At 43.5% G+C, this 19,495-nt stretch overlaps 1 protein-coding gene across 1 annotated transcript in view; it reads right to left on the minus strand.

The window, feature by feature from the left end:
• SMYD2 (SET and MYND domain containing 2) overlaps positions 1 to 19,495 on the minus strand; it is a 102,386-nt gene that overhangs the window by 70,129 nt on the left and 12,762 nt on the right. Inside the window, exon 2 of the mRNA XM_073628386.1 lies at positions 10,570 to 10,633. Coding sequence (XP_073484487.1) covers positions 10,570 to 10,633 — 64 coding nt within the window. The remainder of the gene's footprint in view (positions 1 to 10,569; positions 10,634 to 19,495) is intronic.

Genomic DNA, 19,495 nt, shown 5'->3' on the forward strand with positions numbered 1-19,495 from the left:
GCATGTGCTGCTTGGAAAGGTTTCAGTGACCCCAAAGCAGAAGAGGTTTCTGTAACAGTTTCAGGTATGGGCAACTTAAATGTGGAACGGACCAAACCAGTGAGGATCTGCACTAAGACTTTCTCCTCTTGGGAAGTCGCAGAGGGTCTCTCTCCACCTGAATCCTCCGAAGAGGAATCATCTGTCCCATCCCGATCCTCTGAAAGGGATTCATCTCCCTTATCCCAGAGCTCCTCTGACTGAGGGTCTTGGGGAGCAGAGGAAGGCCTTGTGCGTTTTCTTCCACTGAGTGAAGATGTAATCACGGCCATTAGTTTTTTCTCTAATCCAGAAATGGTTGAGGAAAAAACTTCTTGTGTAATGTACACAGGGGCTGAAGTGCCGGCAGCAGATGTAGCCCCTAACCCCAATGGCTCTCCCTGTCCAGCTGCCCCGGTCCCTCAGGAGGGGATGGTGTAGCAGACAGGGGGTCCTCAGAACCTGAACGAGACCCCCTAGTGCCTCTGGTTCTTGGGGTGCTTGAACCTCTTCTACCCATAGTGCAAAGCAACAAGGTGTGAGGTATCAAAAACGAACACTGACTGCTGAGCGATGTAGTCTGGCTAAAAGCCTTGCTACCAAATGCCCAATCCGGTGTTCTTTAGTAAATGCAGCCTAGGGGAATGCCTGTGTCCCACCTTACATGTGACTGTCAGCTCTGTGTCCCTCCAAGGCTCAGAGCACCTGTATAGTGTGCTTTAAATAGCCATGCTTTGGCACTGTGGGCGTCTGAGCACGCTGATGCTGTGCTGACGCCCCGACCCCCCTCCCCCCCCCCTCGTTTTTGAAAAACGAGCGCTTCCCGCGCGAGCCGACCCTTCCTGGCAAGCCTGAAGGAAGGCTGGGGGTGGGGGAAAACGGAGGAGGCCGGCAGTGATGGGCCCTGCATCGCAATGCGGCTTTGGTGGCGGCGGCGGCTGTGACAGTGCGGTCTCACCCGCCTTACAGCATACCTGAGCCTCTCCCTAGCCTGGGGGGACCATCCCAGCAGAGAAAACCCCCCACCATCTTACCTTTGGAGCTGGAGGGAGAGCCTGTGCAGCGGACGCCGAGACAGAATCAAGCATGAGAAGGTTTGTGCTCTTGGCAGCCCCCGGTGGTCACAATAGGCACAGCATGCATTTACCTTAAAGGAGAAGAGCCATTAGAATTAAAATTCTGTGGAATCTCCTCTTACCTTATCCAGGCCGCAGGGTTCAGTTACACAGACCCAGCCTTCGTCTCTCACGGTGGGCTCCGTTTGTGAAAAACCGTCAGAGACTGGGGCCCCCATCAGTAGGGGGATCCTTCAGTTCTTGGCCTGTAAAGCACCTCGCCAGAAATTAGGAAGTTTAAAGCCATTTTCTGATCCGCGGGTCCAGCTCTCTAAAAAGAGAAGCATTACGGGTAAAACCTCGTTTCTTCGGACACGAGGCACGGGTACCATCCAATTCGGCCATGAAAAGACACTTTGAATGGATCCGGTCGCCTGGCTTGCCCCAGTATAGGATCTTAGGATATTCCCTTTGGAGCTTCAGCACAGGACATCTTTGCACGTCCATCACCTAAGACACTGGCGTAAAAACTGAGGTATCCCTGGAAGGGGAGGGGTTATATAGGGGGTTGAACTTCCTGATTAGGGTGTGACCAGTGTCCAATACCTAGTGATACCCTATAACCCAAGAACCATCAGTAATTACTGTGGCTCTGTGTCCCGTGATGTCCGAGAAAAGAAATGGTTACAGAGCACTCCAAGGACTCTCCAGTCAGGGAAAATAAACTTGACATCATACAGAACAGTGAACACTTCTCTTACAGATTACAATATACAAGGACAAGTATAATGTGCTAAGATTAGAACTTTGGGAAGAGAATAAGTTGGTGAGGGAACAAAAAGAAAAAAAAAAAAAAAAAGGAAGTGAGGTTTAAAGCTAAAATTTGCTTCCCGTAGGCACTGCTAATTAAAACCTATCCTCAGGCAGGATCACGCTAAGTGGAAGAAAAGTGACCAGCATTTCAAATTTTTTTTATGATTAATGACCGGCTTTAATTAATGGATTTTATCTGGCAATTGCTTTGACGTATAGGATATGCAGGTTTTTACACATATTATTCAATAAGGCCAAGTTCACATTTGCTCATTCTCTGAAAAGCGATAAGCGATGAATTGCTTTTCAGATTGTGCCTAAGCAGCTGCTGTCAGGCATTCAGGAGGCGAAATTGCAGAATTCTGATTGCTCTTCCATTTTTTTTGGGGGGGGGGGGGGGGACAGCAGTTTTTAACGGTGCTAATGAACCACAACTATAAGCCAAGCATTTGGTTCACAGTTGGGACTTGATTACCGACGCTGCCTGTGAACATGCTGTGTTACATTGGATGTGGATGCAGCATGTGAACAGCCCCTTTAATTGCACTGTAGACTTTAGGGGGCCACTGGATTTCTTGCAGTACAAAACAAAACAAAAAAAAAAAAAAAAAACGAAACAAGTGCAGACACCGCATCTGGGGACTGGTGAGCATCAATATATTAAAGCCCAAAAGTGCAACATCTCCATATACAGTATATTATTGTATATGCAGCCTAACTGCCCTTCAAGAAGAATTCCAGGCAAACCCTAAAACTGCTCTCCCTCCCTCCCCTGAACACCTATACTGGCCTGACAAACCTTTAAAATGAGAGATGTATATTCTTACCCATTTTCAGGGCGTTCTGGTTTGTTCAAGTGACCCAGATCCCTCTGTGTTAGCCAGCAACAGCTGCAGGGGAGAAAAAGGGAGCACCAATAACAGATAAAAGCCTATGGGTGATGTCAATGTTTTCCAGGCATTCCAGCCGTTGTCGAGCACTCTCTCCTCTCCCCTGCAGCTGCCTCTGGATGACACAGTGGATCATGTGACTGGACTGGAGAAGGCTGAATATAGGAAAAATAAAATTTCCTTGTTCTTGGTTTTAAATATATTTTAACCTACAACAGCCAATCTGAATTCATCTTTCACTCCAATAGTGACTGCAACACACTAAAATCTGTTTGGCTGCTCTAGGTTGTAGTGATATAGTAGTGGGACAAGGATTAAGAATTATTATTCTAGTTATTCCCGCAGCAATCTGTTCTTCCAGAGAGATGCATTTATTGAGTCCAAACACAGAACAAAGTTCACAAGATACTTACAAAACAGATGACAAAATCCAACTGAGTAAATATTACAATGAACAAAAGCCTTCAGAGTCCCATTCGTCCTAGCAAGCACAGAGATAATCCAGCATAAATCCCATAAGCAAATGGAAATTATTAACAATAAGATCAAAAGCATTTTGGGTTGACCAATTAGAACCCACCCAGTGACAGACTGGTATTTCAGGGGGAAGATTTGAGCCGTTAACCGCTTCAGCCCCGAACCATTTGGCTGGTCAAAGACCAGAAGCCCTTTTTGCGATTCGGCACTGCGTCGTTTTAACTGACAATTGTGCGGTTGTGCCACAGGGCTCCCAAACAAAATTAACGGCCTTTTTTCCCCCCACAAATAGAGCTTTCTTTTGGTGGTATTTGATCACCTCTGCGGTTTTTATTTTTTGCGCTATAAACATAAAAAAAAAAAAAAAAAAAAAAAAAGCATAATTTTTTTACTTTTGGCTATGCCCGCACACCCGCGCACGCCTGCCATAAGTGCGCGCCATACCTGGCCATCTGTAACTGGCTGGTCTTTGGAACACAAGCAAAAGGTTTGTAAAAATGGAACAGAGGGAATGTATATATAAAAAATTCCCAAAGGGAGTACTCACCGTCCCAAGCAGCAGCACCTGTTTTACCAGGCCCAAACTTCCCCCATCACGGCGGGTAGCGCCTCTGAGGACCTTCAAGGACCGGGTCCCCCATTCTTTGGGGGCCACACCCTTGGACCTGTAAGGCACCCTTCTGGTTTACCTTGGGCAAGATTATGACCAGGAATACCAACTTAACAAGGGTCCAGCGCCATATAGGACACATTACAGGCAAAACCTCACTCTTGAACCGAGGCTCGGGTACCATCCACTTTAGCTTTCTGATGCCATCCGAATGGATCAGATTATAACATCCTCACTGGGACATTATTTGAAGAATTTTTAAGAGCTTCAACAGCCATGACCATCACTTTCAAGACACTGGTGAAAAAAAACGGAGGTATTTCCTGTATAGGAGGGGTTATATGGGAGGAATCGTCTTACTATTGGTTGCCAGTGTCCAATCACCTAAAGGTAGCGTATAACCCAATTAGTCATTATTATGGTGCTCTGTGTCCCGTGACGTACAATAAAGAAAATATATAAAACATTCTTTTCCCCAGTTTAGGCCGATACGCATTCTTCTACATTTTTATTGTGACTGCGACATTATGGCGGACACGTCGGACAATTTTGACACATTTTTGGGACCATTGACATTAATACAGCTATCAGTGCGATTAAAAATGCATTACTGTAAAAATGTCACTGGTAGTAAAGGGGTTAACACTAGGGGGAGTGAAGGGGTTAATGTGTGTGTCCTAGGAAGTGTTCTAACTTAAGGGGGATGTGGACTGTGCAGGGAAACTAACAGATCGCCTGTATGAACAGAGGATGTGTCAGTTCTCCCCTCAGAGAACCGAAAACTGTGTTTACACATACAGCTCACGGTTCTCCGTGTGCCCCGTGCGATCGCGGGAGGCCGGCGGTGATTGAGACCACCGAGCACTTGCATCGGCTCCGTGGGTGAGCAGACGGCGCACACGCGCCCCCTAGTGGTCGTCTATGATACCGACGTACCATGACAGCGATTCGCCTGCCTGTGCCATTCGGCCGCAGTATAACTGCGACGGATGGTCGGCAAGCGGTTAAGTGTGCATTCATTCTCTCTTCTCCAAGATGAGAGCACAGGTCTAGATTATAATACATATTATTGCATGCATAGAGGCCATATAAATGTGGATATTATAGATGGGACATATGCTGGATTGTAGTGTCTTTATGCTGGGACGAAGGGAACTCTGAAGGCTGCTATTCATTGTATTATTTACTCTGTTGGATTTTTTCATCTGATGCAAGTATCTTGTGAACTTTTCTGTGCTGGAACTCAATAAATGCATCTCTCTGGAAGGGTTGCTGCTGGAATAGCTAGAATTATAATAATCAATTAATCCTCATCCCACTATTACATCACTACACAGGTTACTACACTTTACAACTAGATTTTTCATTTTGAACAATGTTCTTTTTTTTCCTGGTTCAGACCTACTTATTTAGAGAGTCCACACACACTTATTGTGTGGAATAATTGACACAATTCCTGCAGTGAGAGACATGTAAAATAATTTTGATAAGATTTTGGCTAATCGGTGCAGCATCTCCAGGAATTGGTCCATCTTGACCAGGTGGGCTTTACCCCCCACTAGGGAGGCAAGCGATAACACCACCAAAAGCACTCACCCTCCTCCATGTAGCAACCTCTAAGGGCGCCCTGTGCGTTTTCTTAACCACAGAACCTCTTTTTGAGATTTGTTGTTTAAACAGTTTTTTTTTTTGCTAGAAAATTACTTAGAACCCCCAAACATTATAATTTTTTTTTTCTAACACGCTAGAAAATAAAATGGTGGTCGTTGCAATACTTTGTCACACCGTATTTGCGCATCGGTCTTACAAGCGCACCTTTTCTTGGAAAAAAAATACACTTTTTTTTTAATTAAAAATAAGACAACAGTAAAAGTTAGCTCAATTTTTTTTTATATTGTGAAAGATAATGTTACGTCGAGTAAATTGATACAAAACATGTCAGATTTTATTTATTTGACTGGAATTCCAACTTTTTACTTGGCCCTTTTGAGTGACCCGATTGTGGGTCATTTCGTTTTAACGCAACAGTGCATTTCCCCTCAATAAAAGCACTCTTTGCAGCATTATTACACTATTGGAGTTTTTCCTTTTCTCTTTTATATTCACTTGCACTTTTGACCGTGAATTGGAGTGGAGTATCGCCCAGTATTATCTGGAGGCGAGAGCTCAGCACATTGGATGATCGTTCCAGGCTTCAAATCGTGTCTCCAAACGGATCACAGATCCAGCAAGCCTTATATGACACCCCCCCCGTATAAGGGTGGTCACTGGATTTCTGGTAAGCCTCCTGTTTTACCTCTGGTGGTCTCACGTGGTCAAGTGTTCTTACGTCACTATTTATGAATGATTCACCTTACAACGCAACAAGATTCCTTATGAACTGATGTCACTTATTTAAATATATCATCATATGAATATTTTGTGCATTATTGATTTGATTTGATATTGATTTGTACGGTTCACTATTTTGGATTTTTGCACTAATGTACTTTAATATGTCAGTTATATTAATTATCACTTTTTATTATCATTAGTTTATTTCAATAGCGCTGCACTTTTGTTATACATTTGCTTTTTGCCTACTATCTGGGTTATAGTGCATAGCCGCTGTATGTTTTTGGTGCTACGTTTTTAGCGCAGATATTTCTTTTAAATTTTTTTATTTTTACCCAACATGTCACGCTTCGAAATTGCGCCCGCTTGTGGAATGGCGATAAACTTTTACCCTTAAAAATCTCCATAGGCAATGTTTAAAAAAAAAAAAAAAAAAAAAAAAAAAACTCTACAGATTGCATGTTTTGAGGTACAGAGGAGGTCTAGGGCTAGAATTATTGCTCTCGCTCTACCGATCGCAGCGATACCTCACATGTGTGGTTCGAACACCATTTTCATATGCGGGCGCTACTCCTGTATGCGTTCGCTTCTGCACACGAGCTCAGCGGGACAGAGCGCGTTTAAGACTTTTATTTTTACACTGTTCTTTTAAAAAAAAAAAAAATCTGCCACTTTTATTCCTATTACAAGGGATGTAAACAACCCTTGTAATAGAAAAAAAAGCATGACTGGACCTCTTAAAAAAGAGATCTAGGGTCAAAGACCTCAGATCTCATATTTACACTAAAAAAAAAAAAAAAAATTAAGGGGGGGGAGAAAATTTTGAAATTTTGTCATTGAAAAATGTTTTAAAAAATGGCCCTTTAAGAGCTATGGGCGGAAGTGGCGTTTTGACGTCACTTCTGCCCTGCAATGGTATGGAGATGGGTGGGGGCCATCTTCCCCTCACTCGTCTCCATATCCAGCTTGTGAAAGGATCCGATCGCCTCCGCCGCTGCCGGCGGCTCCGGTAAGTGGCAGACACCGGACTGTGGCGGGAGGGGGCCCCTCTCCCGCTGTCAATAAAAAAGTGATCTTGCGGCGAATCCGCCACAGGGACCACTTTTATCTGAAAGCGGACTGCCGGCCAAACAAGAGGATACCGGGGTTATGGCAGCTAGCTACTGCCATAACAACGATATTCCTCTTCAAAGTTAGGACGTATATATCGGCATGCGGCGGTCCGAAAGTGGTTAAGCACCGATGACAAAAAGACATTTGACAAAGTGAATTGGAATGTTATGTTTTCAGTGCTCTGCCACATTGGTCTCGGGGCGAGGATACTCAGCTGCATAGGCAAGATCTACTACAACCTGACAGCTCAAGTGAAAGCAAATGGCCTGCTCTCTGACCCCTTCCACACTGGTAATGGGACAAGGCAAGGGTGCCCTCTATCACCCCTTCTCTTTGCTCTATCTCTAGAGCCGTTCCTCTGTAAAATAAGACTGAACCCAGACATACAGGTACTATCAGTGGGTGATACTCAGTGTATAATACCTATGCGAATGACCTACTCTTCTCTCTGACAAACTCTACAATATCGCTGCCAAACCTCCTTCGGGAATTTGATATATACAGTACTTTTCCAAACTTGAAAATCTATTTTTCTAAATCTGAGGCCATGGGAGATGCAATCCCCCCCCCCCCCCCCCCCCACACCCTTTCAACTATGTGATCCAACTTCCATTGCAAATGGACAGACTCTGTCTTAGAGTATTTAGGTACATACAATCTCAACTTCCCACCTCTATTAGTTAAAACCTGCATTCTTCTAGAGAACTGGCATAAAAGAAGGACTACACTCCTGGTATGGCAGATGCAACCTTATAAAAATGTGCATTATACCGAAGTACCTTTATTTGTTCAAGGCTTTGCTCATACAGATACTACTTTTTTTTTTTTTTTTTTAAGCGAGTACAAGCCCTCTTCGTTTGGGCTCACAAAAAACCCCACCCTTCTTCGGACCCAAATGTCTCTACCAAAACAAAACGGGGCGCTGGCATTGCCAGATATCCATAAGTATTGCCAGGCTATCCATCTGGGCCGAGTGCTTGATTGGCGGCACCATGCGGTATCCAAACTTTGAGTACAAATAGAACAATCCAAAACCAAAATACCCTTGAAGAGTGCTCTATGGTGCTATGATTCTTTAGCTCAAGAGATGAAATCTCACCCGCTGATAGGGACCACATGAAAATGGTTGTAAACTCTCCCCCACAACTTTGTCCCATGTAAATCAGCATAAAAAAACACTTATGAACACTGCTTGTGGATATCTCCTTACTTGCTTAGTATTGTCGTAATCCTTTTTGTTCTTTAGAATGATGTCACTGAGCATGCCAAGATCTCCCCCGATTTACGGCACACTCTGTGTGCTTATCTGTCCATTATCAGGACTTCCTACTGCACAACACTGAAATCCCAGGAGACTACATAATCACTCAGAGCTTCCTACTACACCCCATGTGACATCACATGGCGTAAAAAACCTGGGCATCGGACAGCATTACTGCAGTCTTATCAACTGAAGCTGATAAGACTGACATAGGCAAATACTAGATAAATCGCCACAAGTCAGCTATGAGCAGGGAAGCAAGGTTGCCATAGAAATGTTGTAGTGAGAAGGAGGCTTGGTTAACAGTACAGGAAGTGCTCAATGTAAGGGCGGAAATACACTCTACTCTACTCAGAAAACAATACTTAAGATGGCGCTGCCTTACCCCTGGAAACAAGTTTTTTTAAAGTTTCTTTAAACAGTAAGTAATATGCGATTTGGGCTGGATTACAGTGGCTATAGTTTGACAATTACTTATTATAAATGGACTAAATGAAAAGAAGCAGAGTGGGAGAGTTTACATAGTCTTTAAGGCAAGACTCCCAAGTAGCCCTGCAAGCTTCTCTCACGACGAAAAATGCACCATTATTTCCAATTTTCGAACATCCAAATTTTTCGCCAGGCCTTCAACCCGGAGAATTCATATCCTTGCATGACTCAGGCTGTGACCATGCTTCTAAGTTTGTTACTGCGGGGCGATGGCACTCCATTCCGGAGTTAATCAACTCGGTGGGCCCCTACCAACTCTCATTTTGGAAAGCGGCGCAACTGCACCATTTTCTGAACTCTATCCCCGACTCTTAGAGCTTCTCTCGTCAACTGATGACCTTTGAAAGTATTGTTCTGGGACTGAGCCTCTACACCAAGTCCTCTCCAAAACGCATTCCCTTTTGAACACACCCTCACACACACACACACACACACACACACACACACACACACACATCTACCCTGTCTGGAGAGATGGGAGACAGATCTCAACCGCAAGTTCTCTGCGACTCAAAAACAGTAAATCATCAGATTTGCCCTCAATTCATCCCTGTGTACCAAAATACAAGAAACAATATTTCAAAATATTGACCAGATGGTACCGCACACCCTCTAGACTACGCAGGTGTTACCCTGCCACTTCGGACCGTTGTTGGCGTTGTCGGGGGGGGGGGGGTGTTATACATCTTCTGGCCTTGCCCTAGATTGGGGAATTTCTGGGGAGATGTTCGTTGCATTATGCATAAATTCACACAATACAAGATACCAGACGATGCAGCATTTTTCCTATTACACCTTTCACAAACCCTGCTAATACCTACAAAAAAATCTATTGTACGGCACTTGCTAAACACCGCTAAATTCCGTATACCTCTTTACTGTAAACTGCAATGCCCACGACAATCGCGAGTTGGCTGCGGAAAGTGGAGGATATAAAGAGGATGGAGGACTTGGTCCTTACAGCGCAACATAACCGTGAGAATTACAAAGACCTGGAACCTTTGGAACATGTTTATTACCTGATGAGAGGAAAACCCTCCTTGGATCATAGATCCCTCATCTGCTGCTGCTACGGTCCTGAGTCACAGTCGTCCCCTTACCTGCTTCCCTTCCCCTACCCTCTCTCCCCTTCTCTGCTCTATTTTATTTCTGTTAATATTTAAGAAAAAAGGGAAAAGAAATTGGTGAGACCCAGTTACCCCTTTGCACTCGCACGACAGTCATGTTACGCTAGTTACCACTGAGCAAGCTAATCGCAATATTTGTTTTGTACCAATGAGTGATATGTGCATTGATGTATTACGAACTGAACTACATGTTTACAATCTCAATTACCCTTATATTATTGTTGTAATAATGGGGTCTCAACCTTTATTGGCATTCAATAAAAATAAAAAAATAATAATAATTATGATTGGCACTTTGGCTGTTGATTACTTTTGCAGAACTTATCTACTGCCTATAGCTTGTTAATCATTACGTTATACATAAAGAACTTTAGTATCTTACCTGGCATTCCACATTGCAGTAAAAGGCCTGTTTGCATTTGCCGCATTTTGCAAGACCTTCCTTCCTGAAATCAAAGCAAATGAATGCATATTAAGTTTCCCATTGGTATGTGGGGTAATGGCATAAAGCATAAAGACAAACAGCATGGCAAGTTAAAAGGAAGGTAAAGCTTGTGCTGACCTATTCTGGAACTGCTCCATCAGGTTGACCAGTTTATCAATAAAATTGCTAATACAGATGTGACAATTTCTAATTGTAGCATTATAAAAAACCAACAAAGAGGCCTCATGCACACAGGCAAAAAAAAAAAAAAAATTTATATCGCTGCTTAGAGGCATTTTTCTTTTTAATGCAGCTCTTTATTAACACATTGTGGCATTTGGTTTTGGATTTTATAAACACTCCCTGTGGCTGCAGTTACTAGGAGTGAGTATACACTTCACCAAATTGCCGGCTTTCTAATGTGCTTCCCAGGCTTTTCTATCCCAGCTGTGGGCCCACAACCCGCATGGCAGGTGCCGTTGGGTGGAGGGGAGGGAGACCAACGACTATCCATTCTCTGATCTCCTCTAGCTAGAACGAACATACAAGTGTCATGTAAAGCGTCACTTCCAGTTTCTGGTGTCACTTTCCCTGGCCCTTGCATCCGGGGGAAGAAGATAATAAAGTGCGATCCATTAGCTTCATCGGTGGGCAGGCGAGACATCAGTGGTCTATTTACTCAGCGCAAATTCATCTTTTACCAAAAAAGTTTGGCAATATATTGCAATTGTGTGCCCTAAAAATAAACTTTACTGTATGTTTTCTGAACCTTTCACACTTAAACTGTTGTGCAAATATTGTGTGACATAAAAGAATTGAAACTACAACTATTCTATTCCCCAGAGTGTTTGCTTGCAGATGATTAAAGTTTGGGGGTTTAACTAACCTTCAGGCCTAAAATGTATTTTCTAAATGTGTAACAAAAAAAAAAAAAAAAAAAAAAAAAAAAACACACGCACACACACACACACACACACACACACACACACACACACACCACACAAACACACGGCTCTGGCAGCAAAAGGGTTAAGGGCAAAACCCTATATTCAGAGAAAGTTGTACTGGCATAAATTTACGTATGTATGCAATTTCAGTCTAATGGCTAGAACCACTGAGTAGTCTAGACCAAGGGTCTCCAAACTTTCTAAACAAAGGGGCCAGTTTATTGTCCTTCAAACTGTAGGAGGGACAGACTTGCCAGCAGGAGTGAAAACTTCCCAGGCATCAGTGGGAGGAAACATCACCACGTTCCATATTTGGTGAGAGGAATAGTGCCCCATCATTGGGAGGAATAGTGGCCAATTTTTAATGTCAATGGGAGAAATGGTGCCCCATTATGAATGCAAGTTGACAGAATAGTGTCTCGTATCAGTGGACAGAATAGTGCCAAGGGCCGGATAAAGGCAAGAAAAAGGGCCAGATCTGGCCCCCGGGCCACAGTTTAGAGAACACTGCTCTAAAACGGACATTACACACATCCAGGTGCATAAATATGGGCCAGACCTAGGGTTGCCACCTCATCCCTTTAGACCCAAACACAAATGCATTACACAGGTTCTGGAGGACAATTTAATGCAGATAAGGCACAGAGTTTAAACTACCACCTTAATCAACCACAGAACCTGTGTAATTAACCGCTAACTGACCAGCCACCGCAGTTATACTGTGGAAGGTTGGCACGGCTGCTCAAATCGCCGTAGGCGTACGTCGGCTCTTTAACCACTTGCCGCCCGCCCACCGTCAAATGACAGCGGGGCGGTGAGGCTCTAATTCTGGGTGGATGTCATATGACGGCACCCAGAACGGCCGCGTCGCTAGCATACAGCGTGACCCTGGCTCTTTAACCATGAGATCGGCTGTGTCCAATCACAGCCGGTCTCACATGTAAACACGGAGATGCCAGTAATCGGCTCTCCTCACCTCACACTGACAGAGTGTGAGGAGAGGAGAGCAGATCAGCGGCATCTCCTCACAGAGAGCATCTAGGCATTTAATCAGGACATGATAAATCAGAAAAGAGGAAAATGATAACAATTTCACATGGCTACAGTGTAGCATGACTGCGCAATTGTCATTCAAAGTGTGACAGCGCTGAAAGCTGAAAATTGGCTTGGGCAGGAAGGGGGTGTAAGTGCCTGGTATTGAAGTAATTAAGACGCTATTGCAAGAGCGGGCACCCGCAGCGTGTCCCCGGCGGGTGCGATGTTTGCCGGGCACCCATGATCGTTCGTGACAGAATGAGAACAGGGGTGTGTGTGTGTGTGTGTGATAGAGATAGATATATAGATATATAGATATAGATATAGATAAAAAACACACAAATCCCGATTCTGTCAGGCAAGAGGAGACAGATCGTGTGTTCCTACTAAGTAGGAACAACGCTATGTCTCCTCCTCTATTCACTCCCATCCCCCCACAGTTGAAACACAGTGAGGAAACACAGTGGCTATTTTTAGCTCTGATCGCTGCATAAAATGTCAGTGGTATCAAAAGTGTCCGATCTGTCCACCGCAATGGTCACAGCCCCGATAAAAGTCACAGATCGTCGCCATTACTAGTGAGAAAAATAAATAATAAAAATGCCATAAATCTATCCCCTATTTTGTAGACGCTATAACTTTTGCGCAAATCAATATACGCTTATTGCGATTTTTTTTTTTTTTTTTTTTAACCAAAAATATGTAGACTAATACATATCGGCCTAAACTGAGGACGAAATTTGTATTTTTTATAATTTTTGGGGGGATATTATAGCAAAAAGTACAAAATAGTGGGTTTTTTTTTTCAAAATTGTTGCTCTTTTTTTGTTTAGGGAACCAAACCAAAAGGCCAAATGACTTCCCACTTGACTTTCAGAGCAGGTCTCTAGAAGAACCTACACCATACTGGTTGTTGTGAGAACCTGTATAGTGCATAAATAGTAAAGCTCTTTCAGAGCAAGACACAGGGGTTAATTTACTAAAACCGGATAGTGCAAAATCTGGTGTGGATCCATCTAGAAACCAATCAGCTTCCAAGAGGATAGAGAGATAATAGGATTTTTATAACAGCTTACCTGTAAAATCCTTTTCTTGGAGTACATCACGGGACACAGAGCACCATAGTAATAGCTATGTGGGTTATAGGCCACCTTTAGGTGAATGGACACTGGTATAACCAAAAAGGAAACAGGAAGTCCCCCTCCCTATATAACCCCTCCCATACCCGGAGTATCTCAGGTTTTTGTAGCAAAGCAATATATACACACACACACACACACACACACACACATCCCAATAAGAGGGTAGGGACCTCTGTGTCCTGTGATGTACACCAAGAAAAGGATTTTACAGGTAAGCTATTATAAAAATCCTATTTTCTTTATCGTACATCACGGGACACAGAGCACCATAGTAATAACTTTGTGGGATGTCCCAAAGCAATGCCACTTGAGGGGAGGGAGACACAAAGCAAATAGCCGCCGCCAGGCGTGAGGACCTATACTGCTGCCTGCAGCACACTGCGGCCGAAGGCGGGGTCCTCCTGCCATCTTACATCCATTTGATAGAATCTCGTGAATGTATGTATTGATGACCAAGTAGCGGCCTTGCAAACCTGAGCCACAGAGGCTTGGTGATGCACTGCCCATGAAGCACTGACTGCCCTGGTAGAGTGCGCTTTAATCTTAAAGGGAGGAACCCTTCTTTTCAGGACATAAGCCTGACTAATCACCTGGCAAATCCACTTAGCAACAGTAGATGTCGATGCTGCCTGACCCTTTCTAGGGCCTTCCGGCAACACAAACGAAAAAAAAAAAATCAGTTTTCCGTATCTGAGCAGTCGCTTTCAGATAGGCTTTAATTGCTCTCACTACATTGAGAGAATGTAATAATTTTTCTTCTGCAGAACGAAGTTCTGGCAAAGAGGAAGGTAAGGAAACATCTTGATTCAGATGAAAACCAGACACTACCTTTGGCAAAAAGGTTGGGTGCGGACGCAGCACAACCTTATCCTTGTGAATGATTAGGTATGGCTCTTTACAGGAGAAAGCAGCCAATTCTGATAACCTCTGCAAGAAGAGTATCGCAACTAGGAATACCAATTTCCTTGTCAAAAGGATCAAAGGAATATTCTGTATAGGTTCAAAGGGTTGACTTTGCAACACCGACAAAACCAGATAAAAATCCCATGGGCACAAGGGTATTCTAACTGGCGGAGTTATCCAAGTTACCCCTTGTATGAATGCCCGGACTAAAAAGAGTGCGAAGCAAGCAGCCTTTGGAAAAAAAAAAAAAAAAACTCTGCCAACGCCGAAATCTGACACTTGATTGTACTCAAGGCCAGCTTCATTTCTACTCCTAATTGTAGAAAGGCCAGAATTCTTCCTATGACATACTTAAGAGGATGCCAACCCTTGGTTTCACACCAAGTGACGTAGGCCTTCCAGACCCTGTAATAAATGGTCCTGGAGGCCGGCTTTCTGGCATTAATCAGGGTGGTTACTACCAAGCCTGAAAGCCCCCGATTTTTAGAAAGTAGTGTTTGTAAGGCAGGATGGAATACCAGTCCTTGCAACAGAAGGTCCGGACGAGTCGGAAGAGTCAAAGACTCCCCTACTGCCATTCTCACGATCCCTGCATACCAGGGTCTTCTGGGCCATGCCGGGGCCACTAGGATTACCGGCTTCCCTTCTTCCCTGATCCTGTGAAGCAGCCTTGGTAGCAGCTGAACTGGAGGGAATGCATAAATCAGTGAAAACTGATTCCACTGGATCACTAACGCATCTACTCCGAGTGCAAGTGGATCCCTTGTTCGCCACAAAGTTGTCCAACTTCTTGTTGAACCTGGATGCCAAATGATCTACATCCGGCGTACCTCATCTTTGGCATATGGCCAAAAAGACATCGGGATGTAGAGACCATTCTCTCGGCAACAACTGTTGACGGATCAGAAAATCTGCCTGCCAATTTTCCACTCCTAGAATGTAAACTGCAGATAGGCAAGGAACATGTTTCTCTGCCCAAGACAGAATATGGTCCACCTCCCTTTGGGCAACGTGGCTTCTGGTGCCTCCTTAGTGATCGATATAGGCCATAGCATTCCGCATTCAGGCTATTAGAGTCAGACGTACTGCCCAAATCTCTAGGTTATTGATGGGCAAGGTCTTCTCGGACGCTAAACCTTGGGCCTCTTCAGTTTGAGCAGGAACTTTTTTTTTTTTTTAACCCTGCTTGAATTCATCCCGAAGGGTTTGACAGATGCCTATTGCTTCCACTGCAGGTTGTACTACCGCACCAGCTACAGCAAATGAGGCCTCAAGTAGAGATTCCAACTTATCATATGGATCACTAAATACTTGTACATTGTCCACTTGGACAAGTTAAACTCCTGTTCACAGAGGAGATAGCCGCATCCACATCTACTGCTGGCAAATCCCATCTCTTTGAGAACCTTTTCTCCATAGGATAAAGAATTGAAAATTTTTTTAGGAGGAGGAGAAAACTGCTTATCTGGGTGATCCCAATCAGCATAAATCAGTTGCTCCAGTAAGGGGTACATAGGGAAAGCATGAGAACCCTGTGGGAGTTTTAGTGAACTCAAGGAGGGGAAGGAAACATCCTCCACCTCTGCAAGAGGCAACTTATATCCAGAATGAACCAAGTCCATAAAGGATTGGATTAGCAATTTCTGCAATTGAAAAATTGAGAAAGGTTCTTCAGATGCTGAATCCTCCAGAGAGGAGCCACCTGAACCTCCTTCTCTCAAATATACCCCAATATCATCTGCCTATTGTTGCTCCTCTACTGGAAGGTCAAGGAGAAGGGGGGGGGGGGGGGGGGTCTGCTGCGTTTTCTCATCTCCTGGGAGGAAGACGCTAACATCTCGGCTATTTTCCCTTCCAAACCAGCCTTAGTGACGTATGCAGAGGCTGGGACGTTGGAGGTAGCCACCATGCCTGCAAGACAACCGTGACCAACACCTTAGACACTGGCGAAAAAACTGAGATACTCTCAGTATGGGAGGGGAACTTCCCATTTCCTTTTTGGTTATACCAGTGTCCATTCACCTAAAGGTGGCCTATAACCCACATTAGTTATTATGGTGCTCTGTGTACCGTGATGTACGATAAAGACAAAATAAAATTATATATGCACCAGATTTTTTTTTTTTTTTTGCACTCTCCAGTTTTAGCAACTCAACCCCAAAGTCTGATATAAGTGTTCCTCCAGTCCTGGCTAAAAGTCCCAGGCCAAGATGCAAATGTGTGCAAAAAGTGGCATTACCATGGCACCATACACACAGTGTGTTTCCCAAAAGGTATCTTTCCCATGGACTGCCACTCTAGGAGCATGAGCACAATAGGCATCTTTCTTCCCAACCAATGGCCAGAAAAGTTAGCCGTCCCTACAGGGAGGCCTAAGCATCAGGAGCTCCTCGGATGGTGCGATCACAAGAAAATAATTTCCAGAATGGAGGATATATCTTTGGAGCAGAGTTTTCAGCCCTAATCTGCCATAATAAATATGGGCAGCAAACCTAAATCTTGCCATTGTAAAAGTTAATATCTGGTTTCATGATTTTTTTTTTGGACATGATGTATTTTTGCTGCTAGTATTGCTGTGACAGTACTCGTTGCCATAATAAAGAATTTATCACCACGTCGCTGTTGAAGTTTTAGGGTAATGCCCTGTACACACGATCGGACATTGATCAGACATTCCGACAACAAAATCCATGGATTTTATCTGACGGATGTTGGCTCAAACTTGTCTTGCATACACACGGTCACACAAAGTTGTCAGAAAATCCGATCGTTCTGAACGCGGTGGCGTAAAACACGTACGTCGGGACTATAAACGGGGCAGTGACCAATAGCTTTCATCTCTTTCTTTATTCTGAGCATGCGTGGCACTTTGTCCGTCCAATTTGTGTACACACGATCGGAATTTCCGACAAAGGATTTTGTTGTCGGAAAATTTTATATCCTGCTCTCAAACTTTGTGTGTCGGAAAATCCAATGGAAAATGTGTGATGGAGCCTACACACGGTCGGAATTTCCGACAACAAGGTCCTATCACACATTTTGCGTCGGAAAATCTGACCGTGTACAGGGCATTATTGTTAGGGGCTACCTTGTGGTTAAAGTATATACCACCCCAAAAAAAATGTCTCGGCTAACCCTTTCAGCAGCAGAGCATACCCACCAATTCCCAAGCAATGATATTCTAAGGAATATGGTACCCTGAAGAATGGCTCCATAAATAGACCAGTGTACAATAATTAGCCTGGTGAGGATAGACAGACACGTACATGAATTGGATTAGCACTTAGGAAGAGCTAATGTGCCATGCAGATAATTGTTGTAGGGCTAACAAATCACTCATTGGGGCAGGTTATAATAAGACGCTATGACATACAGGCCACGACTTTGCAGTTAAGTGACAACAGGTGTTGGCCCTAAATAAGTCAACTGCTTAGAGGGTGTGAACAGCTTAAACAGCTTTCACTAGAAGGAAAATAGTTGAAAAATAAAATTATTTTGGGAACATCACCCCATACCATAAGAGTCTGATGGTTAATTGTTTAACCAACAGGAGCTTATACAGCTTCCCTATGTATTTGACTGATCAGAGCGCTCAAGCTTTTGGGTTTAAAAATTAAGAAAAGTCTATTTAAGTATGTATTCTTAACTCAAAAAACTTCTATTGGGCTACTCCAATTTGCCGAATGCCTTTTTTCCTGCTGTGATCAGACTTCCTGTTAGAGGGTGGCTATGGTCATTCTCCATGGCCCCACTGTATGTAGGAACGAAGCCATACAAAGTGCACTGGAGGATGCATTAAAAAAAAAAAAAAAAAAAAAAAAAAAAGGGTGCAGCGCTATTTTACAAACAACCTTAAACAGAGTAGATCAACCATGCTAAAGTGGGTTAAAAAGTATACAAAATGCCAAGAAAATAAGTAAAAAAAAAAAATAAAATAAAAATAATGAAATAAAAATGTAAGAGTTAATTCATTAACTCCAGAGAAGGATTCATGTGGCAAGTGATGTCAAACAACCAGAAGGATCCTCCACCAACAGTGATCACACATAGCTGCTTACCAGATATCTGTGACACCACATAGAAAGATGGACAAAAAGCGCAGTGGATAACAAAGGTTGGGGGGGGGGGGGGGTCAGAATCCGGGTAATTTTTCTTCCGTTCACCTCACTTGCTCCAACTCCCAAAAACATACAAGTTATAGAAAGGGAAGCAGAACCATCTCTGTGTATAGTATGTCCTAAAATGCAGTATTTATTAAAAGTGTTCCACTTAAATATGACGGAAGAAATCAAACACATCAATATGGCTTGGTTTCAAACCAACAAGATGGTGGTGCATGACGACGATTTACTGGAAGATCCATGGGGGGGGGGGGGGGGGGGTGTTCTTGGGGGAGTGAAATGATATACAGGTTTAATATAATATCCCCTTCCCCCAGAGCATACGCACATATGCGGCCTCGGCTTTCGGGGGTTATACCGGGGATGATGATGATGACGATTTTTTTTTTTTTTTTTTAAACACAATTTAATGATATAAAAATAAATAAAGCGCCCCCGCGAGCAGCAAAGAAAACACATACCGAAGTCGTGCCCGCATATGTAAACGGTGTTCAAATCAAACATGTGAGGTATCGCTGCGATCATCAGAGCGAGAGCAATAATTCTAGCAACAGACTTCCTCTGTAACTAACCCGGTAACCGTAAAAAAAAAAAAAAAAAAAAAAAAAATTTTATATATATTTTTTTTTTTTTTTTTTTTTTTTTTTTTTTTTTAATTAAATCGTCGCCTATGGAGATTTTTTTTTTTTGGGTACCGTAGGTTTGTCACCATTCCACAAGTGCGTGCAATTATAAA

The sequence above is a fragment of the Aquarana catesbeiana genome, linkage group LG04, assembly GCF_042186555.1.
Source record: "Aquarana catesbeiana isolate 2022-GZ linkage group LG04, ASM4218655v1, whole genome shotgun sequence".
In the NCBI taxonomy this organism is placed as follows: domain Eukaryota; kingdom Metazoa; phylum Chordata; class Amphibia; order Anura; family Ranidae; genus Aquarana; species Aquarana catesbeiana.